This window comes from Neomonachus schauinslandi, chromosome 3 (assembly GCF_002201575.2).
Source record: "Neomonachus schauinslandi chromosome 3, ASM220157v2, whole genome shotgun sequence".
Lineage (NCBI taxonomy): Eukaryota > Metazoa > Chordata > Mammalia > Carnivora > Phocidae > Neomonachus > Neomonachus schauinslandi.
Window position 1 is genome coordinate 2834437 of NC_058405.1, and position 27680 is coordinate 2862116.

The following is a 27680-nucleotide window of genomic DNA, read 5'->3' on the forward strand; positions in this document are numbered from 1 at the left end:
GAATAACCAGTGTTGAGCTTCACTCCCAACTTCATTCCTTATTGGCTGTAACAAGTACCCTAAACTGTGTGTGCCTCAGTCTGCACACCTGTAGAGTGGGGTGATCGCAGCGTGGTGGGCACTTAGCAGGTAACGTGTGTTGGTGGCTTAGCTCAGTTCCCGGCGCCCCTGGGATCAGCAGGTGGGAGTTGCTGTGTTGCTCCCTCGGGATATTTTAGATGTTCCGGGGGATTCTGGAACTCTAGAAGCACCTTCAGGGGTTACTTCTTCTGATGTTGATTCCAGGAGACCCTACAAGATCCCTCCTTCCCGACGGCACCGTGTGGTGATTGCCCCGGGCACTGCTGATCACCATCTCTCCTGATGGACAGGCCGGGGCCTTGAAGGTGCCCCAGGGAGCTGTCCTCTGTCCTCACGACGCACCCACGTTACTCCACAAAGACAGTCACACCCAAAAGTGCTCAGCATGCAGAAAAACACATTGTTACGTAATTTCTACCAGGTCCCAGAAAATGAGTCCGTGGAATTCCGTAACACACATTCTTCCATAGTCCCCACGTGGGAGATCACGGAACTGGGCAAAAGCAGCAAAATAGGAATTTTATGGGCGAGGCTGAAACAATTCCTAGGAAAAAATGCAAATCTTTCATAGACACATTGAAACTTCCTTTACCAGCAGGCATGGCCAGCCCTATTGGGGGGGGGGCATTTAATTGGGAAAAAACAAAACAAAAAACCCCCACAAAACCCAGTGAGAAAAGCTACCCTTTAATCTTTTATTAGTTGTTCCATGACTGTATTCCTCATCCAAAAGATCTGTCCGAATACTCTCGGCTAACTCCATCTCCCTCGTTGCTGGAGCCGACGCCCCGGAGGGCCACCTGGGTCCCAGCGTGGGGGGCAGAGACCACGTGCTGGTGCGCAAATCCCAGATGGGAGATGAAACATGCCCTAAACTCTGGACTGTGGGAGCTGCAAAGGCGCTGAGGATGAGTGACGACCAGCATTTAATGTCTATTCGTGTTACGAACGAGGGCTTAATTAAAATCATCAATATCTAATGATAATGTGAAGTCCTAGCAGGCTGAGAGGGCACTTTGATTGGACTCTGAAATGGGTCTCAATCCCAAGGGACAGAGGCTCCGGCCAGGCACAGGCCTTCTGGCTTCCGCCTCCCGGGCGCTCCGACAGGGAAGGGGGCAGGCTGTCCCCTGTGGACGGGGCTGTGGGCGGTGGCGAGGAGACAGGGTGTGTAAGAAGCTACCGGCCAGGGCCTGCTCTGTTCCTACACGGGGGGTGAGAGAGGCAAATGTGTGAGGTGTTGACCACTGGCCGTCCTCGTTCCTGGCCCTTCTCCCCAGCCAGAACTGGCGTGGAATTGTAGCCACTTGGAGATAGGGCCTGCGGCCCTCCAAACTCCACCACGGGGCCTCCCAAATCACCGGGAGCATGCGCAGAGGGGGCTCCAGGACCCTGGACGGCCCAGTTAGTGCACCTTCCCCTCCCTGCCATCCACAGGGTCTTCTAGGCATAGAAGGAGACGGCGGGGCTCTCTCAGGCGCCTACGGAGGCTGGCCTGACACATCAGGAAGGGCGAGCGTGTGAGCAAGCCACGCTGAATGTCTTTCTGAACGCCACACCATCACACCCACCTGTCACGCCGCCACAAGGTCTGGAAAGAGCTGCCAGGGTTTCCTCCCCAGTCAGGCGGTCAGGAAGAGGGAAGCTACTGTAGCTCATCCCTGCACCCCTACAACAGGCCGAGCTCTGGGAAGTCCATCAGGATACCTCTCCTCTCCTGTTTTCATAAAGCACTCCACCTGAGTTAGGGGGACAGAAGCTCTTTGGCCAGGCAGGGGTCACCTCTGCTATATTTCCAAGTACCCAGAAGTGCCCTTTGCCACTCGGCCCATGAGAGAAGAGATGGAAGGACATTCCAGTCTTGCTGGCCACCTCTGCTGCTCACTAGTGGGAGACCAGCTGCTTCTCAGCTTTCTCTCGCCCTCGTCTGCCTGGATCACGTGCACCTAATGGGGCTGGTCCAGGGCTTCCAAGAGCGGGTGATTGCTTGGAAATAATTTAGTTTTTCAGGAAAGCTGTACAGGTGGTGTAGAGGGTCCCCGTACACCCTTCACCCGGAATGATGATGCTAGGTCAACAGCTTATAGAACCTCAGTGCGTTTTGTCAAAACCAAAAACTCACACGAGTCCATTAATACACTACAGACTCTATCGGAATTTTGCCAGTTTTTCCACGAATGTTCTTTCTCTCCTCCAGGATTCAATCCAGGAGACCACCTTGCACTTGGAGGAGCGGGATTTACAAGAGAACTTGTTGCTTCAAAGGCAGCCTCACTCATGGCAGCAGAGCAGAGTCTAAGAGAACGCCCAGGAGCGCCAGGAGCCCTGGGGCACTGCGAGGTGGGGAGACCCCAACATGAGAGCCCCCTCCGGTGGGTAGGGAGAGCCAGTGGGAGGCCGCAGAGCACCCAGGGGCGTGGGCTTCCTTTGAGGTTCACTCCCTGCCTGGAGAAACTTGCGGGGTCCCCCTAAGACTAGATACCCCCTTTTTCATTCACAGATAACAGAAAGAAAAATCACGGATGCCCAGGGAAGCCACTGACATCAAGGTTGGGGAGTCAATTAGGCCTTTACCTGACCCAGAAGAGTCTCATTAGCTGAGGGGACAGCTACCAGGACAGTGGCAAGAGGTAACCACCAAATCACCTGCCTGTTCTCATCTCAGCTGATTAAGTACCGTTCGAGGATTCCAGAAGCTTCTCACACCCTGAAGCTAAAAAGCCTAATGCAGCATATTTATTTTTAAGTCACATCCTGGAGCAGTGCACATGCTTCCCCGGAAAAGCACCCCATCCCAGTGTCACAGCTGGGAATGGTGGGGGCCGGCTCCCCGCACAGGGCAGGCCTGCGGCGGGGGCGGGCGTGCTGACCGTCCGGAGCACCCCTGCACCGGTATCATACGACACGACGTGTCCCCTTCCCTATGTCCCAGAACCAAGGCGGTCAGTGACCTGCCCTGGGGTCAAACAGCCACGAGGAGCCAGGCTGGGGGTGGGGGAGCTTTGTTGCCCCCAAGACGACTGTGCCGTCCGTGGCCCCAGAGGCCCCCAGCCCCTGCACAGATGGCCTGGTGTACGAGCCGAATCAGCCAGGCCGGGGTCCAGAAGTCACCTGCCACCCTACTCAGCGGTGATGGCACCCACCGACCCCAGCACACACAGCAAGAGGCCAATCCCAGACCTTTCACTGAAGCTCTCTAACCAAAGACATTCTTTCTTAGAGTAAAAGAGCAGGGCGTTCCCGAACCGCCCTCTGCGTCATGGCAGCCCCGTTAACGTCATCATCAAATGCAACACACTGAAGGTGCATGTACACGCCACACCTCTGCTTTTCCCTCTAATTGTCTCCATTAATGGAAGCTAGTCACCCATTTTTTAATCCTCTCTCCAGAAAGACAATCCTTTGATTTTCACTATTTTAGCAAAGTCTTTTTTTCTATTCTAGAACTTTTCACTTTTTCCCTCTCTCTCTGGCTCCAAATATTCCCAAGGGCAATGCAAGGGCTCTGTCCCCTCTGTCCATCCTTTGCGGCCACGTTTAGTTCTGTGATGCTATGACAAATTCCTCGTGTTACTGACTGTGGCCAAGTCATACGGGCCACCTAGGGAGGTTCGCTTTACTGGCCTGCAGAGAGTTGGATACATGCTTCATGTTTGTTCTTCCATTAACAGAGGAGGAACCCTGTGATCTCTCCCCTCTTCCTAGGGACCCCGATTTTGAACAATAGCACTAACGCTCTGGGAAACTAGGGAGAGAAGTGGTCTCATGGATTCCTACAGAAAGCATTGGAGCATCTTAATACTATACATTCTTTGCAACCGATCAACAAACCAAAAGGAGAAGAGAAAACCTCACAATATATTGCCCCCCCTTTTTTTTTTGGCTAGGGGGAGGGAAAGGTGTGGCTGCTTGTAGGAGCATCAGGCGAATTTTCTAGGGCCTGGAGCCCAGCTGCAGGCAACGCAGAGCCCCGCATCTCCTGGGGTGCATGGCACCTGCATGTCCAGGTCTCCTGGCTGCACCCTAATACCTGTGAGCATCACGGGTGTGTGGCCAGTCCCCCCAGCTGAGGTCGTGAGGTCAGCCCAGCCCACAGCGTGTTTGATCTGAGGGACGATCTTTGTTCTCTGGAATTCTCTTCCTTCCAGAGTCACACAAGACTGGTCTCTTAGATCTTCAAGGCTGCTGCCCCATCTCTTGAGATAAGCAACAACGCTCTGCCCTGGCTGCAGTGAGAGCGTCCAAGTCTCCACGGAGGCTCTGCCTCAGGAGCCTCCCCTCACACAGGCCCAGCAGATGCCTGGTGCCTCACTCCCGGCCAGGCTCTACTCATCTGACAGCCCCAGCTCTGGAGGCTCAGGGCCCTACCACGTGCCCATTGTTGTGGGGTGCCCAGGACACAGGGGTTTGGCGAGCGCCAGCGCTAGGCAGCAGATCATCGGGTCCCAGGGCACCTGCCTTCAGAGTCCAGCCTGGCGACGCCTGCGCTACGCGGCTTCGTATGGTGGGCCATCAATCTAAGTGCGCGGCGTCCTGGCACCTTCAGGAAGGGCAACGTGAACAGCAGGGCATGTGTGTCCACGTTGGGCCCGGACCTCAGGCTGGCCAGTGGGATTTCTGCTTCCTTCCCTCCCTCTGGACATCTGATCACATCGCTTCGACCTTGCTCTGGGCTCCTGTTCTTCAAAGCAGAGCAGCAGAGAAGGAGGAATGATATTTCCCTTTCCAGAAACCACTGTGCGGGCTTTACTCTGTTAGTCATGGTCAAGAGCAAAGAGAAAGCAGAACCAGAAGACTCAAACACTGAAACTCGGGAGTGTCCTCACTACTGACTTACAGTATGATCCTGGGTAACTTAGTGGGCAGGGGTTGGGTTCAAATCCCACATCTGCACTTACAAAGAGAGACCATGAGCAAGCTATCTAAACACCGTGTGCCTCTGTTTTCTCATTTGCAAAACGGGGTTAACAATAGTTACCCACTCAGGTAGATGTGTTTCCCACAAGGCCTGGATGCACACAGATTGGCACATAGGAAGTATTCATAGAATAATTGTCTACTCTCTCTTTGAAAAAAAAAAAGGGGGGTGCCTGGCTGGCTCGGTTGGTGGAATGAGCGACTCTTGATCTCAGAGTTCTGAGTTCAAGCCCAGAGTTGGGTGTAGAGATTACTTAAAAATAAAGCCTTTAAAAAAATAATTGTCTACTCTCTTCAGTAATCATTTTTGGCTGCTTCTGCTACAGAGCCCTTCAAACTACAATGAGCAGCCCTTTTTACTGACTTGACCTACCCCTGGGGACGAGTCCTTGGCACAAATGGGCAATGAGACAGGGTTCTTGAGCATGGCAAACAAACAGAGGAGGAGATGAACTTGCCACAAATAAGAGAGATTTCTCAATGGATATAGTTGAGGGTCAAGGCATTATTTCATGAGTAATAGCTCTTAAAGCCAGGGATCAATAAGAAGTTAAAAAGCAGAAGATCCACTGTTGAATATAACAAATTGTGTCTCTGTTGAAGAATATACATCCCTATGCCTCCAGTAAAATGACTCTAAATGGCAAGTGACTCCAATTGCCTCCCAACCCAATACTCTAATTCAGTGGTTCCCAAACGTTCATGTCAAGTAGAATGCAGACTCCCAGCCTCCACCCCAGAGAGTCTGATCAGAAGATCTAGATTCGGAGAAGAAAAAAGAAGAAGATGATCTAGATTCAGAGCAGAGGTCTGAAGTTCTAACCAGCCTCCCCGGGTGGGTGTGGGGGTCCAAGGCGAGCACTCTGAGAAGCAACGTCAGACCATAAATGCTCTCAGTCCCACCCAAGAGACAGAGAGCAGACTCAGGTGAGGCTGAGCATGGAGGACGTTTTGGAAGGAAAGCACAGCAGTAGCCGCCTGGCTCCATAACAAGCAGGGGGATGTTCTCTTCCCTGTTCTAGGTGTGGAAACTGGGATTCAGGATTTGCGAGACCAGGGCAGAGCTTGGTTTAGTACCCCAGTCTTCTGACCCCAAGCCCTTTCCACCAGTTTTAGGATCAGTCCCAGATAAAATTCACCAGACTTTCACATCCCCAGGAAGGAAAACAGGGGATTACAGAAGTGGCTCTAGGGCCAGAGGCGTGTGGAGACAGCACATCCCGTGCACACACACTCAGCACGACCCAGAGTCGTCCTGTCTACCCTCCTCCTTCTCTGAGAGTCTCTGTGCTGCTCTGACTCATAGCTCCGGGCCGCCTCCTGTATGTTGAGTGCACACAAGGACCACAAGACTCAGGGGTGGCAGCATGTGGGCTTTCGTCTTCTTAAATTAGGACATGTGCAAAAGAGAGTCAGACCCAAGCTTTGAGAAAACTTTGGCCTGGCATGTTCTGGTGAAAGTCTATGCACTCCAGGGCGCCTGGGTAGCTCAGTCGTTAAGCGTCTGCCTTCGGCTCAGGTGATGATCCCAGAGTCCTGGGATCGGGCTCCCTGCTCAGCGGGAAGCCTGCTTCTCCCTCCCCCACTCCCCCTGCTTGTGTTTCCTCTCTCTCTGTGTCTCTCTCTGTCAAATAAATAAAATCTTTAAAAAAAGAAAGTCTATGCACTCCTTCTGCCTTCCCAGTCTGGGCCCTGAACTGGAGCAGAAAGCAGAAAAGGGAGGCTAAAAGTCCTTTCCAAGCTAGAGTAGCTCTTTTTCACTCACTGCCTTTAAAATCCTTGTTTGTCTGACACGAGGACAGAACAATGAAAATAACAGAATTTCAACCAAACCAGCTTCCCATGGTCACAGGCGACCCACGAGAACCACCTGGGAAATCAGGTATTCCGTCAGAGTGCAGGGGGTTGGGGTGGCGAACACACTATGTTCCCTCCGTTTTTGGTCCCAGTTTAAACATGTGTCCACAACCAAGGGACAGCCAAACCAGTAGCTCTTCAGCCTTATCCCGTCAAGCTCAATGGAAGTGGCTCCAACTATTTAAACACAATTTACAAAATCCCACAGTCCATCCCAAGTGCCCGGACAACACCGCAGCGCAGCCCTGAATGCACCTTAGCACCCCCCACCCTGGCTAAGACTTGGGGGAAAACGCAGGGTTTCTGCCATTGTTCACTCCCATGGGTTAAAACAAAGTACCCTGTTGTGTTGCTCTCCTCCCCGCCCCGCCCATTCCCCCAAAGCCTCTCGTTTAAAAGCACCAGAGAACTCTCTGCCAAGGACGGTACCTCGACACCAGCTTCCCAGTGCCACAAACACGTTTCTTCTCCGTACCCTGGCGCCTCATCCACCATGGGACTGAGAGTCTTCCCTCTAGGAAGCCAGGGTTTTGCTCTAGTTTAGGAGAGGACGCCGCAGGCTATGTTTCAAATTATTGGCTCTCGTGGGAGGGCCAGCGCCTGCAACACACAGGACTGAACCCAAGAGAAGGCAAAGTCGAGACGTTCTCTGGGGAAAGCCAGCGCTCTCAGAACCTGGGCTGGGTCAGGGCCGCGCGCACACACGCGCGCACACGCACACACACGCACGCTCAGGTGAGCACGCACGAGCTGCCTTCCGGCAAGGCCACAAGGTGTCCCTTCCACTCTCTCGCGCCCGAGTCAGAACCCTTGAACGGGACCCAGGACTTACCGCCAGGACGCTCTGGGCCAGGAGCCCCACTGTCACAGCCCCCAGCAGCAGGCACCTGCATGAGAGAGGGAAGGAGAGCGCCATGAGCGGGTGGCCTCGGCCTGGCAGTTCCCGAGTTACACGCGAGGGCCCCCGCGCGCAGGACCCTCGGGGACGCGGCAGAAAGTCGCTTACCGCCGCAGGGCAGGGCTGGACGCCGAGCACTGGTGTCTGTCCATGCTCCTGATCCGGCCGCTCCGGGCTCCGCGCGCTCCCTCCTAGCCTGGAGGGCGAGAGACAAAGCGGGCTTAGCAGGGGCCGGGGCGGGAGCATCGGAAAAGCGGGGTGCGCCCCCGCACCCCTGCAGGGGTGACAGAGAGCCGCCCCTGGTACAGACAGAAGAAGGGGGAGCCTTCCACTTAGGCCCCGCTCGGCGCCGCTCAGCCGCGGCCGCCCGGTGCCCCCCCTCCGCTTCAGCAGAAGTGCGCACAGCCCCTGCCTGCGCAGGGCGCCCCAAGTCCCAGCCTCGGCCCGGGTCTCGGCGTCCCCGGGGGTCGCCCTCACCTCGGGCCCGGCGTCAGGCGCTGTCCGCGCGCATCCGCCGCTCCAGGAGCGCCCGCCCGCGGCACGCAGGCAGCGCGGTCGCCCTCGCGGGGCCCTGGGTGCCGGCCTGGGTCCTCGGTCCTCCGCCCGGTGGGCGAGAGCGGGGGCGCGGGGTCGCGCGGCGGCTGCGGGTGAGTGCGGAGCGCGGAGCCCTGGCGTCCCGGCGCGCGGCGGCCCCAATCCCCGGGCCGCGCGCTCCCGCCGCCTCTTACCCGCGCCGCAGGGTCCTCCCCTTTGAGACGCCACCCGCGCGCCGCCGAGGGGAGGGGGCAGCGCCAACAAATTGGGGAGCTCGCCGGGCCGCGCTCAGGTCTCCGCCGCGAGCCGCCGCGCCCGGGACGGTGCGCAGCGCTCGCGCCCCGGCCCTCCGCGAGTGAGCCGCCCGCCGCGGCCCCCCGAGCGCCGGCCGCCGGTCCCCGCCGATCCCCGCCGGTCCCTGCCGCCCCGGGCGCGCCACCATGGGGCCCCGGCTGGGCGTCTGGCTGCTTCTGCTGCCCGCCGCCCTCCTGCTCCACGAGGAGCGCAGCCGGGCCGCGGCGAAGGTGAGTCCCGGCCGGCTCCGCTCCCCCGGCGTCCCGCCCTGCGCCCCGGGCGCCCCGCGCGGCCCCTTTGTCCCCGGGCCGAGCCGCCCGCCCGCCCCTCGGGGGTCGTGCGTGGCACGGCCAGGTGCCCTCTCCGAGCGGGTCCCCGCCAGTGACCCCTGTGGGCTGCGTTCGCGCATCCGCTAGGGAGCCTCCTTTGTTGTGGGCTGGGTAGGGGCGAGGTAGAGGACTTCTCAGGGCCCTGGGCAAGCGGAGCCGAGCTTGATACGCGCCGTGAGGGGCGAGGGGGCCCGGGAGTCTGCGGGATTTGAACTCGCACCGCGGGGGCCTCAGCGGCCCGGCGCCCTCACCTGCCCTGGGCGCCCGGGTGGGCCGGGGGCAGGCGGGGTGGGCACGCGCGCCCCACGCTGCTCAGAGCCCCACACTCGTGCCGGGGAGTCGCTTTGGGCGTGTTTCTCCCGTTCTTGGGCGACTGCTGGTTGATGCTGAACAGTTGTGGGCCGTTTGCCTGGAAACAGCTGTATCTTCGCTTTCCCACGACTTTTCTGTGGCTGAAGCACGCTCGAGAACAGAAGTGGGGCTCTTGTGTAGTGCAGTTTTAAAAAGTTAACCGAACTCGACTCATTGCCTTTTATTAATGTACATTAAAAAAAATTATAACTACATCATATTTGAGTGTGAAACCAAAATGAAACTCCATCTTATTGTTCTAAGCACCAATTGTTTTCCTAGTTTTCATTTCCTCGGGCTGTATGCTTGCCCGGAAAGGATCTGGGAGCTGGGTTTGCAGGAGTAAAGGCTTCCAGCTCCAGACGGTCCTTGATGTACTGTTTTTCTTTCTTTTTTTCCTTCCCCTCAGATAGAATAAAGACCTCAGCTGGTCCCCAGTGTGAAAGCCTTGCAGACCAAACCCCCAGGAAGTGTGGCTTCTAAGGGCATTTTGCATACCCCCCCAATGTTTAAAAAATTATTTTGCTACTTGCCACAGTTCCCACTTATTGTTTGACTGTTTCAGATCCTAATCTTGCTCTTAGGTTTTGTTTGTTTGTTTGTTTTTACTTCTCTTCTGGAGGAATGATAGTCACCGACTCCGCTGCTTATAAAATGTATTAACTGTTACATGCCAGAATGAGCCAGTAATATGCACACCCGTCTCATCCCAGGGCCGGGTTGACTCTTTACTCGAAGCTCCTTCATTGGGTGTTGAAAGGGCTAGTGATCACAGCAGCAATTAACTTCAGATGGTTTCTCCCAGCCCGGAGTCGAGCCAGGCACCATACTCAGTTGTTTAAACGCTCTCCAGTAATGATGACAAAATACTTTGAGAAGTCTCCCGCACACTTTATTTGGGTGTAGAAATACTGACCAAAAGATGTAGTACTTCCAAGGAGAGATTGCTAAACTTGATGGCAAGCAAATGAGAGAAAGTTCTCTATTTGGAAATAGGAACCTCTGTTTGGACTTAGATTTTCTAGTTGATAATTGTAGCAAAGCAAAGCTAATTGAAAGGACGAGCTTTTCAAATAACCAGGACTTTAAAGAACAAGCCACGCACTTAAGGGAGCCCCCGTTCTTGCCTGGGAAATCGAACTCATTGCTGTTGTTTGGGATTATTTTACTTCCCTTTAGTTATTCTCTGAGGCCCAAGCACATTCCTGTCCACTGGCTTGGGTCTAAACCTCAAGGTGTCCCATAGAGTTTTAAGCTATCCAGCACGTGGACGGACACCTTCTGAACAATCACTTACTAACTCGACATTATCTTTACACTTTATCTTTTCTGACTTAATTAGAGAGATATGGATGTGCAAGAAAATCCATTTAAAAATAATTGTCTAATTTTTAAAAAGCATTTCACTTTTCATGCCATTAAGAACTTTTTTTTTTTTTGCTGACCACTTTCCAAAATTACCTGTTAGGTACCAAAAAAGTTGAAATAACTTCAATATTGATCCAAGCAAAATACACTTAAAAATACATTTTGGATGATAAGATGCTGCAAATCCATCAAATCCTGACTCAGAAGCCACCCCGAAGGATTCTTGGATTACGTGTGCCTTTGAAAGAGAATCTGAATCACACTTCACCTGCATTTGTACCTGTCTCAACATCCCCCCCCCTGTGCTGGGCAAGAATTGCACTTTTTTTCCCCCATATGAAAGACTATGTGATTTTATATTTGACCATACCTGCCATGGTCATACTATTCATTTACTAGTAGATGGATTTTCTAAGCCAGTGACTTTTTCCCCATGCCCAGTTTATCTTGATTCCCCTCCCCAACTTTTCTTTCTGAGGCAAGAAAGGAGGATGAGGGTACAGGCCTGAGACAGAAGTGTGCCCAGAGTGTTCTGGTAGGGGGTGCCCTGTGTTCTCAGTTACGCGGTCAGACTGGAGGGAATTGTCCCCATTGCACGTGGCCTCAGATACCTCTCTCACTGGTCTGGGTGACCCCCCTTAACAGATGGGTTTCTCGGGATCAGAAATGGGAACTTGCCTGTAAGTGTGGTAATGCCTGCCCCCAGGTCCTGGCGTGTTCAGACCATTACTCACTGTCCTGGGGCTCAATGACCCAGGACTCATGTGAAGTGAGACTTAGTTCCCATGTGAGTATGGATTCTGTTCCATTGCAAATGTAATTTAAATAAGAGGTTTGAGCTCTACTTTGGGCCCAGTGACAGCAACATCAGCCCAATACTTCAGGAGTGATATAACCAAAATCATTATGTTCCTTATATAATAGGGAATTGGTCCAGAACGAAGTACCTCTGATACAAACCAGAAGAAATGATGTGGGTAAATTGCATGTGCATAAGGGTGGCCCCTACAGAATTATCAGTGGTATAAGTTCATCACGTACACCAAGAGTGAGTGTGGTTTAAAATTTGTCCGCTTTTATTAGGCAGATGAGTTTGGAGGACTCCTCCTTCACCGGATGCCTCAGTCCCTGGCTGGTCTGCCCCTTCTCCCAGGGGACCGCCCTTTCCTTCCTTTGTTCCACACATGCGCCCTGAGCCCTTCTGCAAGCCCTGCGCTCTGCCTGGCGCTGGCCAGGCGACAGTGAGCGGGACCCACCCTGCCTCCAGGAAGCTTGCAGTTCGGCAAGAAATGCCGAGCAGCCGGCAAGCCACTCAGGCTGGTAGATGCTGCAGTGAAGGTAAATCAAAGGCCCTTGGAGCACCTAACCAGCTTTGCAGAAGTCAGAGAAACTTCCAGGAGGACATCCCACCTCCAAATCTGAGGGGGAGATAGGAACTATAAGCTCAGCGTTACTATTTTCTTGAGTTGTTACGGTGCGTTATACTCAGAGGTGTGATAAATCTACCTGTCCTCTCATAGAGCTACAGGTCTTTGCATTTAAAAAATGACGCTCAGGCTCCCTCCTTTGAGAAACCAAGATGCCGTGGCTTCTGTTATTAACCGTGGTAGCTGAACTTTCCTCCCAGAGGGGTAGAGACATTGAGGAGCAAGGTCTAGGAGATTAGTGGTAAGAAGCACCCAGCTCCCACGAAGGGCCCTGGGTTTGGGGGCATCCCCGCTCCTGAGGCTGCAGGGACACTGGGATGTTTGGAAAGTTGGCGCATGGATGACTGGCTCTAGGCTGGAGTGCCTTTAGGAACTGACCCAGAAAACCTACCCTCACTTGGGCAAGGACATGAGGGAATTCACAAAACCTTGCATTATTCATTAACAAGACTGTTGGCAAATGTCTTGGGACTGGTAAGGGTGGTCATAACTTTAGAAGTTCAGTTACTTAGTTAAGAGCTGATAAAGATTTTGCAGACTAATTGGACCCACAAGTGCCTCTCTAGAACAAATCCTTTTAGAAATCCAGAGGGCATCAAGAATTGAATAAGTTATACCACTTGTTTTGAAGAAGTAGAGACAATGTTTGTTACAACATTTGTTCCAGAAATTTAAAAAGGATTAACTTCATTAAAATGCCTCTCAAGCAGATTTGGTATTTTGAATTCTTGAGATAGAGGACGCAAAAGCAACAATAGAAGGCCGAAAATAATACCATTAGAGCATTGTTCTTCCTGCTATTATTAAACAACCACTAAAAAACGTCAGCTATCGAACAATACAGAAGACATATTCCTACCATTCTCGGGCGCACAATGAAAGAGGATATAAACCAGAACACATTTCAATGGTCAATTTCTTTTGAGACATTGAACACTGTAAGAATTACTTGGGGTTAATATTTTTATAGTCTGGTACACGGTGAACTGGTTCCATCCTGTGTTTCCCTCCATTGTTCTCCTAGTCTTACTCCAGTGACATGTGTCTCGCCTACTTTTCCTTCTGTTTCTCCCCTCTTCCTCTGCCCAGGCCCTGGGCGTGGGTGTGCGATGGGGTCCAGCCTGTCGACTCCTCTCCTCTCCGCGCTGTCTCCCCTCTCTGGCTGGGGAGATCTGCTCTCGTGATCCCTTACCATCCCATGAAGGGGACCCAAACCTTTCTCTTGAACTCCAGCCGAAGATCTTCAAGTTCCCATGGGACATGTCACCTTGGCTTTTGTCTCAGACTTAGTGAATGTGTTCAGAGCTGAACTTAGGGTCTTACGCAGACTGACCGCCCGTCCCCACTGTTGCCTTTTGGTTGCTGACGCCCCAGGGTCTCCTGACACTCAGCTCAGACACGGTGACTTCCCCCAGAGGCCTCACCCCGTCTCTTGTTAACCTCCATGTCACTCAGTCATCGAGGCCACCATGTCTTCCTCCTATGGGTTTCTCCGCGTCCCCACCTGCTTTCTCCTCCCACAGCTGCCACCCCCTTCCAGGTCTGTTCACCTTGAGCCAGGGTCGCCACAGACCCCTCCTCGATCCTGCGCTTCCTCCAGCCTCAGGCTCTCTCTAGCCCAATCCCTGTGTTGTGGGGCAGCCCCTTGTCTCCGGGGATCCTGCGTAGGACCATGGGATTCCTCTGACAGGGGCTACCTACTGTCTAACCTAAGTTTCCCTTCTGTTAGGTGTGGTGGTCTTTGTCTTTTAATAAAGACTTTCTTTTTATAGAACAGCTTTAGGTTGAGAAGAAGGTGCAGAGATTTGCCCATGTCCCTCCTTCCCTGACATGAGCACAGCCTCGGTTCTATCAACATCACCCACCAGAGTAGGACATTTGTCGCATGGATGGACTGACAGTGACGCATCACCCAGACGCTGTAGTCTACATGAGGGTCACTCTTGGTGTTGTGTATCCCGAGGGTGCGTCCTTTCCCCCGTACGCCTGGCCACCACTCCTCTTACTGTCTCCATAGCTTGACCTTTTCCAGAATGTCCTAGAGTTGGAATTGTGTAGGATGCGGCCTTTTCACACTGCCTTCCTTCACCTGGTGATATGCATTCAGGTTCCTCTAGGTCTTTTCGCAACTTGGTAACTACGGTCTTGTTAGCACTGAGTAATATTGCATGGCCTGCACGGACCACGCTTTCTTTATCCACGCACCTGCTGAGGGGCATCTTGGCTGCTTCCAAGTTCTGGCAATTATGAATAAAGCTGCTGTAGACATCCATGTGCATGTTTTTGTGTGGACAGAAGTGCTCCACTCCCTTGGGTAAATAACTGGGCACATGATTGCTGGTTAGTGTGGCAAGAGTGTGTTTAGTTTTGTGGGCGACCACCGAACTGTCTCCCAAAGTGGCTGCGCCAGTTTGCCTTCCCACCGGCAATAAGCGAGGGTTCCTATTTGTCCACATCCTCACCAGTGTTTGGTGTTGTCAGTGTTGGGTTCTGGCCACTCTCCACAGTAGGTAACTCACTGCTACTTTAATTGGGATTGGGTCTGCGTGCCCTTCACAGCCTGCATCCGTGGAGTTTATCTGGCCTTATTCTTCGTGGCTCCCCAACCTATAAGCTGGGTGATTGCCACGAAGGACTAATCTCTGTGTTCCATGGGATGATGTCATCTCTTTGAGCCTCAGGTCCCTAATCCAGGAATACAATGTCCGTGGAAACCTTCACGTCGCTTGGTGTGATCGTGCAGCCGAAGCAGCTCAGCGCTTACGCCATGTTGGTCATTATCACTGCCACGTGGCTGGGCCTGCATTGTCTCCTGTCTGCTAGTCTGACACCCCTGATGATGCAGGACCCGGCTTCTCTTTCAGATTGCCCCCACTATGTGCAGGAGTGCCTGCCCCATGGAGAGGAATCACGAATGACTAGTAACTGGGGCTAGCGCTTCTGGCCAGCATGCACTCACCAGCCCTGGGAGAGCCCCCGTGGGAGTGTGTGCCCCTGTGAGCCAGTGGTACTGTTAGGGAAAAGAAGGGGAATTCGTGCCAAACGAAGGTGTTTCCTCTTAATTAGGAATTTGGAGGAGTTAGTCCAGCCCAGACTAAACACGACTTGGAAATATACACAATGCTGAGCTCTTGATGTAAATAGTTTATTCCGGGGTTTAGTAATATTCCTAGCTTTGCTCTTTTTGATTTTTAATAGGCACACTATAAGAACATTTGATGTCATGTGAGTTTTAAGGCTTGTGAGATTTGTGGTAAGAGAAAAGATAAATGCAGAGTGCCCAATCAGATACTGAAGGGATATTTCACATACCACGCAGCTTTTGCATATCTGTTGGTTTTATCTCTTGCTGATAAAGGACAATTCTTCAACCCCTTCATCTTTTACTGCTCTTAGAATCACCACTTCGTTCAGAGTTTTGGAATTACTATTGTTCATTACTGAATAAATATCTTTGTGTACCGTGGGCATTTCTTTCTTGCTCAGACAACGGCAAGAGATACGGGCTTTGAACTGGGCGAGGCCAGTATGATGTTACTAGCTTCATTCCCATCCCACCAAATGCACTGACGATTGGAGAAACCATTTGTACACTCTCGAGAGAGGTTAGCTATTTAAATAAATGTTGTCCAACTCAGTGCAGTATTTGGAGACGTGGCATTCCTGTATTTGACATTTCATTAAAATTGTTAAAAATTTTATTGAGTTTCTGCTTTAGAAAATAAACATATTCCTCCATGAAGAACAAAACCCAGGGTTTCCTGGTTGTCACTCTCAATGTCTCCATAGCTGTTTGCACAAATTTCTCACTGCAGCAACTCACACCTAGAGATCACGGAGGCTCGGAGGGGGTGGGTAGTGGGACACAGTGGTGTGTCTTCACTTTGGAGAGGTGAACCTTTCCTAATGTGTATCAGTTAGCATGTGGGCCATTTTGCAGGCCTCAGAAGGTTACAGATAAACCCAAGGATAACTATTTTGGTATTATTAAAGAAATATTAATGTATATTTTAATCAGTGGAACATTGACTATTACATCTCTAACAATATTGTTTATAAAGTAAGCATGAAATTTTTGTAGTACGAAAAAACAATCACAGTTTATTCTAAAACTCCACAGTTATCCTTTGCAACCAGTCATCCTTTGCAATTTTGAGCATAGAAGTATTTATTTCTATATCATCCAAGATCATCAGCTTGAAAATGTCATTATAAGATGCAAGTATCTCCTTTTCCTAATCAGCTTTAATTTTCGAGTTCCATTTTAGAATTAAAAAAAAATATTTATTTGAGGGAGAGAGAGTGAGTGAGAGAAGATGTGCAGGGGGGAGGGGCAGGCAGAGGGAGAAGCAGACTCCCCACTGAGCAGGGAGTCCTACATGGGGGCTCAATCCCAGGACCCTGAGATCATGACCTCAGCCGAAGGCAGACACTTCACCGACTGAGCCACCCAGGTGTCCCCGGTTTTAGAATTTTTTAAAGGAATACAATAACATTTTAAAAGCTTGGATAAAAGCTTGAGTGAAGGTGTATCACTGTCTTTTTAAACCTATAACATGCAAGGTTTTATTAGGGAAAAAAAGGTCACAGGACCTGCAGTTTGGCCCATTTGTTGTAATGTCCATTTGGAAAATACTCGATTTGACTTCATATCTTAAAGAGAAGTAATTCCAAGGACTCTAGAATTAGCCAGGCAAAAGAAGTGTCTAATTCTCTAGGAGGCTTGGCCAAAGGGGTGCACGCACACAACTTCTTGGAAAGAGAATTGCAGCGTTTCAGATGCATCTGGAGAGAAGCTCCGGACGGGGTAGCGGGCATAGCCATTGAACACAGGGGTGCTGGTTTGAGTCCCTGCTGTGTGACCCTGTGCCGGTGACCTCCCTCTCTCCGCCCACATTTCCTCTTCTGGACAACGGGGAGGGCCGTAGTGCCTTGCTTAGGGGACACGTGTGGAGATGCCACGGTTAATGTTTAGAAAGCACTTATGCAGTGCCAGACACTCTTCTCTTTGTTAAACTAAAAGCAAGTTCTGAGGAGTAGGTAGCAAAGTGGTTCTGTCATCAGGGAAGGCATCTTGGGGCTGGGGACCACAGAAGGGCACCCATTCTGGTAGTTCTGGGACTTGAGCTCCCAGCAGAATCTCCTGGAGGGCTCGAGGAAGCACAGACGCGAAACCCCCCTCCTAGACTTTCTAATCGGGGGTGCAGTGTGCACCTGAGAGTGGCATTTCTGTTCCAGAGACCATAGGTCTTGTCCATTCTCTTCCTCGGACAGGGGCAGCCACTCGATGCACGTGAGCTATAAACCTGCTCTTCTGGGACGTTGCTTTGCCTTCAAATAAGAAGCTGAACCATTGTGTTTAAAATGACTTTCACAATTCTCATTTTCTTCTCTCTTGTTGGTTGTTGTTGCCACTGGTGAGCTCAGTTCTAGCCCTGGGGTGCCATCTGAAGGGTGAGAAGTGGGAAGAAGGTTCTAGAAGCCTGTGTGTGGAGTGACAGGATGCTTGAGAGCTCATTTGGAGAGGGTTTGGCTGATGGGATTTGGGGGCAGCTGGTGCCTAGAGAGAAGGTGCTGGTCCTTTGTGGTCCCCTCTCCTCCTCAGGACACAGGACAGGAATTTTCCCATGATCATTTACTTTAATTTAGAGTTTTTGCCATCCTTATGGCTCTGTTCGCCCCCACACACCTGCTAAGAATGTGCACAGGCTGTTTGCTTAGGGACTGGCCAGGCCAGAACCAGGCGGGTTGTGGGGCTGGCTACCCAGTGCATGACCGCTTGTCTTGCCATGCCCAGACCCCCCCCCCCCCCAGGCTCCCATGGGCCTCTGCTGCTTGGCCTCCTCCTGAGGAATTTCTGTTTTGTATCTTAGTATGGCTAAATCTATTTCCTGGACATTAAAGACCATTTGGGGTTAGTGGTTTAAAATAACTCCTAAATTTTGGTCAGGAAATGGCCTATCAAATTAAGATAAACTTGCCAAAGCAGCAAGATGGGAAAAATACTACAATGTGCGTAGTTCAGCCCCTGGGTCAGATGTATTTCGGATAAGAATGCAAACCTGGTCCAGGCTCAGTTCTACTCACCGACAGACTAGGGAGGACACACTCTTTATTATAGAGGGTAGGTAGCAGGTGGGGTTCTTGGCTCATCCCTCATTCATACCTTATCTTTAACAAACATTTTAGCATGGAAACATGACACTAACAGCAGATGCTTTTTTATCAGTTCCTTAAAGCAACTCCAAACAAATAGCTACTGGACATCTTAGTAATAATTAGATTTATTATACTGCAAATAATAAGATTGTATTTCTTTATTCTGGAATTTGGGCTTTTAAAACTTTAAAAAAATCGTATAATTAATCATTTATTATTATTTCTTGTTGACCCTAGATATTTTCCCATCTTTCATGGAGTTACCGTGCATGAGTATATTATAGAGATACGTGTGTTTCTCTTGCCTGGATAATTCACTTAAAACATACATAACTTTGGGTGTTGTTTTAGGCTAGAAGGCAGATTTGTAATCAAAGTCCCCCCCCCCCTTTTTTACATCAGTGAAAGTAAATAAGGCTGAGAATTCACTTAAGCACATAGGACAAATTAATAGGTTCATAACTCAGTATCTTGCTTCTGGCATTCAAAACCTGTTCAATAAATGTGTGTCGAGTCTCACTCAAGGTCAGAAAATAGGCCAGCAGCTAGACTTGTTGTTATGCTTTGTATTCTGATGTAGGCCCATGGTAGGGTAACAATAATTTTAATAATGGCATAATAGATGTTATACTGAAAAATTTAAATCTTCACACTTCACTGTTCACTGTTTTCATTTTTGCCCCCAGGATTTTCACTCAGGTTCTGAAACTCTAGAAAGATCACCACAGAGTCACAGACTCTGGGGCCAGAGCACCTAGGTTTGAATTCCCCAGTAACAAGCTGTTGGACTGTGGGCAGCCTACTCAGCCTCCCTGTGCTTTGGTTTTCTCATCTGAAAGTAGGAGTGAGGAGGCTACTCCTTTATAGGATTTTTGTGAGGATAGTATACGTGATGACATATTCGAAGCACGTAAATGGGGGACTGCCCTATCATGAGCCCCAGACAGGTTAGCGCTGACTGATTTCACTATTATGACATTCACCTGTAACTAAAACTATGTAGACTGAAATATACCTTTCTTTTACCTCTACGTCATTCCTTAGAATTCTTGGATGATTTACAAATATTGGGATTATAATGATATTCACATACATGCTTTAATTAAATAAGTTTTTATTGCATAATTTTAAGGGTATAACTCTATACCTGAAGAATTCCAAGGTGGAAAACTGGACTTGGAAGACAAAAATAAAACCAACCCAAGCACATTGAGATGAAAATGCACTGTAGTGATTTCATCCAGGGAGTGACCATCATTTGCACAGTTTCAGATTCTCACGAGATGCCCTGACAGTTGGTATTTGATGGCCACTCTGGAGAGGGTAGTCTTCCATAGGTTTCTTCCTAGGTGTGGCTAGTGTGAAGTGAGCATGGTTTAACAGAACATTCTGCAAATGTGGGAGCCACTTTCCAGGACTTTCTCCCTGACCTCGTTCAAATGAGAAAGGGCATCTTTTCCTTAGCCTGAGAAATGGAGGGTTCTCAGAGCTTTGTTTCCTCAACTTCCCAAATGCATGTGATCTCTTGGAGTCTGATCGTTGACTCTGGTAATTATCGTGTCCACTGAGTCCAGAGTTGATGGGTCTCACTGAAGACAACAACCCTATCTTGTAGTGATAAATTCCTTTGGGATCAGCCAGTGGTGGAGCTCAGTGAGCCGTTTGGGTCTGAGCGCAGATGTGGAGACAGATGTAGGTGGTGGCCCACGCCAGTGCTAAGATCTCACATGTCACCGGGGTTGATGCTGCCTTGGGCCTGACCTTTTCCGTGAGAGACAGTGTCCATGGGGCACCAGAGGTGGGGCTTCCAGCCCCATAACATAAACATCTGTTGCTGAGATCCAGTTCAGAATTCACCTTAGGTCGGGGTCAGGAAGCCACAGAGTGGGAGAGCATACGAGGAAAATCCAAACATGCTGACAGATTGAGAATGTTTATCCATTAAAAAGCCTAAAAATGAGAGAGCCCCATAAATCTTGATAGTCTTTCTGCAGAGGTCGGTACATGTCTTAGGGAAATGAGTCTTGTTTGTACATTTTACATTAAATTGATCATTTATAGGATGTTAAGGCTTTTTGTGTGTTAAGTACCTTCAGTTAGCATATATGCATATATATACAGGTTGGTATATAAACATATTATACATATGCATAACTCGAATATGATATATATCTTCGTATAATTAATGATATCTGGTCATTCATTCATTCATTCAGTATCCTGTACCCACGATGTGCTAGACATTAGCCTAGGCTGGAGAACAAAACAGACAAGAATTTTTGCCCTCAAAGATTGTTTATGGAATTAATACAATCAGACAGTTTTGGCCTTCCATCATGCTGAACTAGAAAATATTTTAAAAGATGCCCCTCTTTGCTCTTTTAGGAATGGCTCAGCCTCAGAAATTCAACTTTGTTAAAAGAGCCATAAATATAAGGAAGAGAACCAAGGTCCTTTATAGGAGGTATTATGTATGTTGTATCTCTAACAGCCCTTCAGGGTTGTTCCATTTATGTAGAAATGGGGAATTTCAAAATATCTGTAGAGTAGGGAATGAGTTAGCTTGGTTCTCCTCTCGCCCTGGGAGTTATGCAAAGCTAGCCAGGGGAGAATGCTTTGGATTTAGGGAGGACAAAGGCACCAAATGTGGAAATACCAGATGTAAGAATGAAGACTTCAGAAAGCACATGTGTTTCTACAGTGTTCATGACTTCCAGGCATTTCGATGAAGATGGGTGTGTCACAACAGTGGTGATGCAAGAATATTGTCCTTTGCCTTAAAATTGCCTAGTCTGTGGCCAAGTCAGCAGCAAACTGTGTGAAGAAGTTTGATGAAACAGAAGGAGGGGTGCTTTTGTAATCCACAGGGATGCACCCCAAGCACGTCTAGTTCCAAAAGACATCGCGGTTGCTCCCCGCCCCGCAGGCAAGCCCCGTGGGGCAGGCTGCTGCAAGGTGCAGCATCGTCAAGAATGAAGAGCTCGTAACCGCCGTGCAACCCATCCTTGAACTTGGAGGAATTCATGTCACAGTTGGCACGGGAGCTCTTTCCTGGGAGTTATGCTACTTGGCATAATTGAAATCCTGCCCTGAGGACCAAGATTTACCAGGTTTCCTGGGCAAAACCAATCTAATTTTTGAGTTAGGGATAAATGAATCAGAAACACGAAGACTGTTTCTGTAAAAATACTGAGTGACTTAAGAAAAGAAAACATAGGTCAGAGTTCTTGGCAAAAGATTTTGGCAGACTGTCCCTGGCAATTCGTAGTACTCATCCCCTATTATCTTGCAGCTGGGAAATGCCATTAATACAGGGGAAAGATGTAATATAAAAATCACTGATGAAATGTATGATGTTGCAGAGCCTTTTCTGGGGGAAGTCATTAGAGAAATGGTCCTTAATAAGCTTAATTCCTTAATTGGCAGTTCTCTTCTTAAAGGAAAGAGGTGGTAAGATCAGGTGGTATTTCCAGTACGTCCGAACGTCATTTTAAAATGCTGCCCTGAGTTTGGGTTGCCATATCGGAGCCGAATTGCTTCTGACCTCAAGCCAGAATGACAGATGTTGGACATTAGCTACTGGGGGACAACTCCAAACGTTAACTCCACTTATTCTAGTCCTGGGTGGTATGCAACTACATCATCTGAGAGATCACAGTATTAATTTGGAAGCTCTGCCTTGCAAAGCAAAATGATGAGGTTGAGTTTCTCATGATTCATAGCTTTGCAGGCAGACACAGCAGTCGCTCGCTGTGTAGTGTTTTCTCTGTTCTCCCCAGACTCTGAACCATGACACCTGCGTGAGCCATCAGGCTTCGGGAGCCTGAAGATGTGCAAAGCAGAGGTTTCTTTATAGGCGCCAGTTTTATACAATTTTGGTTTTATTTTTTCAAAATCGGGAACTTTGCTAGCTTGCTTAGGTGTGCACTGTGGCCCTGGGTGGGGAGTGTCACAGTCAGTCCCCGGGCCTGGGCTCTACACCCATGCTTGGTCCCCTCATATGTGTCCCGAGCTGGACGAACACTCATACGATGCAGCCTTGAACGGAATCCAGCATTTATATCAGTGGAAGGAGAGTGACCACAAAGACTTTTAGGAACAGGGGTCTAGATGGCAAACAGGTCTAGATGGGGATTGAGACTTGTTATAGCATCAGCAATTTCTTTTCTCATGACCGCAGGGTCTAACTGTGCATACCTGAGATTACACAGCTGTTACTTCTGCATGCTGGTAACAGCCCTAGACAGTTGCGTTTCTCCTAACCCTCCGCATGGAGGTACCTGTCTTTGATGGCCTGCTGATCCTATCTGCCTTCCTACCAGAAACCACACCGAGTTCCTGTCTGTCCTGTATTGGGGCCAGGTGGGCAGGACTGTTGGAGTGGGGAGGGGGCTTGAAGCCCTAATGAGAAAGCCGCACACAGGTCTTCCTGACGTTTGGTCCCTCTCTCTCTTTCTAGTTAAAATAAATTAAGGATAAAAGGTGGTTTGGGATACCCCTCCACAAATTAGAGTCCCCCGGAAAGAAATAATCACCTAGTAACCATTTTGTAGTATGTGTTTCAGATCAACACCTTGTGCACCTCAAACTTATACAATGTTGTAGATCAGTTATATCTCAAACCTGGAAAAAATATGATCAAACTTAAAAAACATAAATTCAACTTATAAGTTAAAAAAATGGTCTAGACCATGTAGCATGTTCTCTTCAGTTGGGAGGGGGGTGGTCCATAAACCCCTTGGAATCATACGTACATTTAATGAGTCTGCGCATGGTGCATTTTTAAGGAGGTAATACCTGGAGTACTTATCAGATGCTTGAAGAGCTACAAACCACAAACTACTGGTTTAAAGGGATTTGGTAGCTGATTTTTGTAGTAAGATCCATGGAAAAGATTTATCAGGGAAAAAAAGCCCTTGCATTTGGCAGGGGGAAGAACAGAGGCATTTGACAATGCCTCCAAAGAATTGGCTCTTAGAAGGAGGAAGGATGCAGGCCCTTCTGAGGGTGATGGGAAAGCTGGTGAAGGAAGGCAGTTTTGGCAAACATTGATCTCATTGTCTGCATCAGATGTTTGGCATTTATCTCATATTTCCTGGAACCACGGGTTTCCTTGCATATGGCGAAGCTCATCTTCTCAGCTGCATTTCGACGTTTCGGTTTTCCCGCCATGTCCCGCACGGTCTCTGTGCATCGCTGTACAGGAGAGAGACTCAGCCAGGGCCGTGCTAGAGATGCTGAAATTGGAGAGGACTCCAGAAGTTGTTTGTCTGCAGAAGGGGGAAGTGGGCGAAGATCTCGAGAACCCAGGTCAGAGTTCTCAAAGTGGGGTAAAGCGAGAGGACCACTGAAGAGGTTGAGCCACAGGGGAAACGTTTCTGAGAAAGCAGAGGGACTGTGTCCTTGCGGAGCCGTGCCGTGGCTTCGTGCCACGTGAAGCACTCACATCTGTTGAAGGCCGTTACCCTCCAAGCACCTGCTTTGGTGGGGGAGGCAGAGTCTACAAGGTCTAGTCCTGCCGTCAGCCGCGGAAGGTACAGAAGAGAGGGTGCTGAGGGCCAGCCCGGTCCACGCCAGTGACCCTGGTGTGACTGTTAATCATTAACAGTGCCCCTGTTCACCCCCAGCAGCGTCCTGATCTGGCAGATAAGTTGTATGGCAGCCTGATTCTGAGATTGCCTGGTGAGAGCTTTCCATCCAGTCTTGGAGACTAAAGCACATTCTTCGGTGCTCAGAGGTGCTGAAGGAACAAAAAGTGTCAAAAGTTTGGAAGAATTTGGTGTACGAGGAGCAAGATGGTCAGAGACAAAGGGTTTAACTACTGCAGCTACTTGGAGTCAGCGAACCTCTTCCTGGAGGCAGAGGTTGAGATACACAATTTTAAGGTCAGGAGGGATGCCACCGGTGTTCTGGGTCAGGTGGGTGTTGGCCATTGGCCTGGGGCGAAAGGCCAGCAGAGCCATTTACTCCTCCGTGTACTTGCTCCAGGCCCCGGCAGCCCCTCTTCCCACCAACTTACCCACTTCTATGCTGGTCCGAGAGCGCAGGGCCCTGATCGCAGGGCAGGCTCAGTCACTGTCCGGTTCCTTTGCTGCCCGCGGTTCACTGACCGGCCCTGGCGGACAATAGCCGAGAGCCCAAGGTCACAGGCAGGATGAAGGCGAAGGTGATGTGAGAGAATGGTGGGGTGCAGGGGGTGGGGGGAAGGAGTGCGGTGGTGTCACTCGCAGCCGCCGGCGCTGTCCCGGGGACGGTGGGCGGAAGCCAGAGTGAGCGGTTCGGGAGCAAGGCTGGAGTCCAAGGAGAACAAAGCATCTCGGAAGCCGGGGGAGCCTGTAAAAGGAATGTTACGGGTTCTGCTGCCTTTTAAGGACAACTCTGGTGTAATATAAACATGTTTGGGTCATCAGATGTGCTGATTAAGAGGGTAAATCATAAAAGAAATTAAGTCTTGGACATAAAATTTAAACAGCACAATGACATTTTCATGATAAAACTAAAGCTACCCAGATCGTCTTCCCTCTGGGGAGCCTGGAAGCCAGCATTGCAAAGCTCTTCCTTCGGTGTGTTTTAGCTTGCAGCGTGTGCACACGCACTCGTGCGGAGAAGTGCGCTCGCAGGTACTGCATGGCTGAGAAAATGAACTTGGAAAGGCCTCTGACTAGGCTTTAAGTAAAGCGGGAAGAGCCTGCAAAGCGAACGCAGAGGCATGTAAGCCTCCTGAATGTGAGACAGGACCCTTCCACGTAGAAAAACGCCGAATTGCCTTCGAGAAGAGCAAACTGCGTGAAGGCATGGTCGAGACCAGACCCTCTCTTACCACTTCCCAGGGGCCCGAACACCAACCTGCTCGTCTTCCACGAGGCTGTGGAAACAGAGCGTCCACAGTCTCCACCCCGGCGTCTGCAGTCTGGTCCATCCCCAGGCAGAGCAGCCTGTCCACTGCAAGATTTGGCGAGAGGGGCGTCGTTGTGATGACCTGTGGCATCACCTGAGTCTCGTGCTCCTTTGCTTCTTGAGTTTTCCACACAGAAGGAGCCAGGGGCGCTAGGATTTGGCCCCTAAGGGAGCTGTGCACATTCCCCATGCAATTATGGACTGAGCTCCATCATCAGTTTCTTTCAAACTGCATTAAGCTCACTCCCATCTTAGTGATTTTTAAATGTTTGTGCCAAGAGAATACACAAGCTACATGATAAAAACCAACACAGGGAGGTGGGAACAGTTCTGTTGGTTGCTCTCCCCGTGGGTAGATAATCTTAAACAGAGTTTGGTTGCAAGAGATATAAAATTCTTATCTCTAAAACCGTGCATTCTTTCCAGGAGTGGTGACAGGCCTGTCCTTAGGCACATTTTCCTACATGGAGGGTATACACCAAGTGGGTTTAGGGCATCCTAACGCCCGCAGGCTCAGGCAGGCTTCCCGCGTCCCTGCAGCTCCCCCGAGTCTGGAGGTACTTTGCGCTCAGTGACCTACAGCTCCTGCATCAGGCGCTCACAGGAAGCCTTTCTCCTGGAAGCAGCTGGGTAGCATCCGTGGGTGCTTCCTACTGGTAAATAGCTCGGAAGCCCCGAGAGGGCCGCATATTTGATTTTGCACGGTGCGTTCTTGAGCTCCAGCCAGCAGCTGCCGTGCAAGGCCATCTGGGTGCGCAGCGCCCAAGGCCGCGCTGACTTCATTCTGCCTATCACAGCAGGACGAGCTTCCCGCCCAGGTGACAGTTCACGGTTTCCAGCCATCGGGTTGCAGGAGAAATGCTCAGCGAGCACAAGAACCCCAAATGTAAACGCGCTTTGTTTTGTTCTGTGTTCACACTGCAAGACCGAGCCCTGGCTCTGGGAACTGCCTACAGATAAGGTATTTATAGGACTGGGTCCTCTGTAGACACGGAGTGGGGCGCATATGTAGATATGCAGCTGCGTGTAACAGCTTAGACATCCGTCGTGGCCAGCCGTGGCCCTGGGGTGGGGACCACGTGTTGTGCAGGCGAGATGTCACAGGAGCTGAAAGGAACTGTTGAAAGGTGGGACAGGAGCCAGGGAGGGTATGCTTTCCCTCTAGATGCTTAGTAGGGAAAAACACCTCTTTTTTGTCCGTTGCTCCATTCCTTGGCCTTGCGACCCTGACGTTTACCCCGGGGGTGCTGGGGTCCTGCTGGCCTCTCCCTAGGTGGGTGGCCTCTGGGGAAGAAAGATGCAGACTAAGGAGCCCCTCGGCACGCCCTCCCCACCCTCAGCCTTAGTTCCTCCAAGTGCCACTCCTGAATTTTCTGCGGTTTTGTGTTGCTTCCAAACTCATTTCGAAGGAGAGCTTTGAACGGATGTTTGTAGGGTGCAAAGTGGAATTCTTTCCAGAAACAAATTCTGTGGAACTTGTTCATGATGCTGTGCGGGTCAGGGGTCCAATGGCTTGAGACGCTGCAGGAAGCTCACACTCACACTTCGGCATGCAGACTTGGAGCAAGTGAACGTTGGAGATGTTGGTGTCCCCGCGGTCCAGGCTGGACTCCGGCCGTGCCCACCAGCACCTAGTTTTCTGTGGCCTGCTCTGTGCTTGCCCTGCCGTGTGCAGAGGCCGGTGGGCCCAGGGAGCTGTAGCTGTGGCCCATTCACGTCTGCAGCGGGGAGCAGAGTGGGGTCACCGGGCGGCCTGCCTGGCGTTCTTGGGTACCTGACCTGTTCCTGACCCTGTTGGCATGTGCTGTGTGTCCGTGGCCGGCTGTGACCTGCTTTTTTGACTTATGGTCACAGCCTCATTTTTCTGCAGCTGTCCCTCCCCCCCTCTGCCTCCCTCAGGACGGACGTCCTGGAATGACCCACTGCTGCCTGTCCCCGCCCTCTTCGCCTCAGCCCTGAGCTTCCTGTGTCTCACCATCCCCGTCCCCAGTGCAGGACCTCTGCCTGCAGGGGCCCTTGTCTGGCTCAAGCGCCGAGGGTCAGCGTTTCCGCCTGGGCCTGCCTGGACCCCCTGGTCTGCCTTCCCGCCCCTCCCAGGGGCTGCCCGGTCTTCAGATGCCCTCCTGCGAACAAACGGACCGTTCTCTTGGTCCCGAGCTCCAGGCTGTCCTCCAGAGTTAGGTTGCCTTCCCCTGCGTGTGCAGACTGGACCTTTGAGCCCCTCAGAGTACAGTGTCACCTCAGCTTTGTCACCTTCCCGCTCTGCGAGCCTTTCTTGTGGGGTCATTCCTGTATTCAGGCCTTCACCTCCTTTCAAAGCCTCCCGAGACTCAATTCTCACACATCCTGGGGGTCCGGGGTGGCCTGTTGTCCTCATGCCATGAGAGTCGAGGGTCCCAGTGACGGAGGATCTAGAACAAGACCTGGGCCGGAGGACATGCCCATCGGACGGCGGCTTCGCACTGTGCCCGGTGTTAGTGTTTGGGGTGGCGTGTAGCATCAGTAGCAGCGTTAGTACTCATGTTCCCGGGGTAGTAGTGGTAGTATTAGCGGGGGTAGTAACCGCAG

At 50.8% G+C, this 27680-nt stretch overlaps 2 protein-coding genes across 2 annotated transcripts in view; one reads left to right on the forward strand and one right to left on the reverse strand.

Annotated features, from left to right (window-relative positions):
• COL4A2 (collagen type IV alpha 2 chain) overlaps positions 1-7905 on the reverse strand; it is a 164990-nt gene extending 157085 nt beyond the window's left edge. The window contains exons 1-2 of the mRNA XM_021696009.1: positions 7862-7905; positions 7688-7742 (exon numbers count right to left, since the gene is read on the reverse strand). Coding sequence (XP_021551684.1) covers positions 7688-7742; positions 7862-7905 — 99 coding nt within the window. The remainder of the gene's footprint in view (positions 1-7687; positions 7743-7861) is intronic.
• Positions 7906-8692: 787 nt separating this feature from the next.
• COL4A1 (collagen type IV alpha 1 chain) overlaps positions 8693-27680 on the forward strand; it is a 136187-nt gene continuing 117199 nt past the window's right edge. Inside the window, exon 1 of the mRNA XM_021695995.2 lies at positions 8693-8811. Within this exon, the coding sequence (XP_021551670.1) occupies positions 8728-8811 (84 nt within the window). The 5' untranslated portion in view covers positions 8693-8727. The remainder of the gene's footprint in view (positions 8812-27680) is intronic.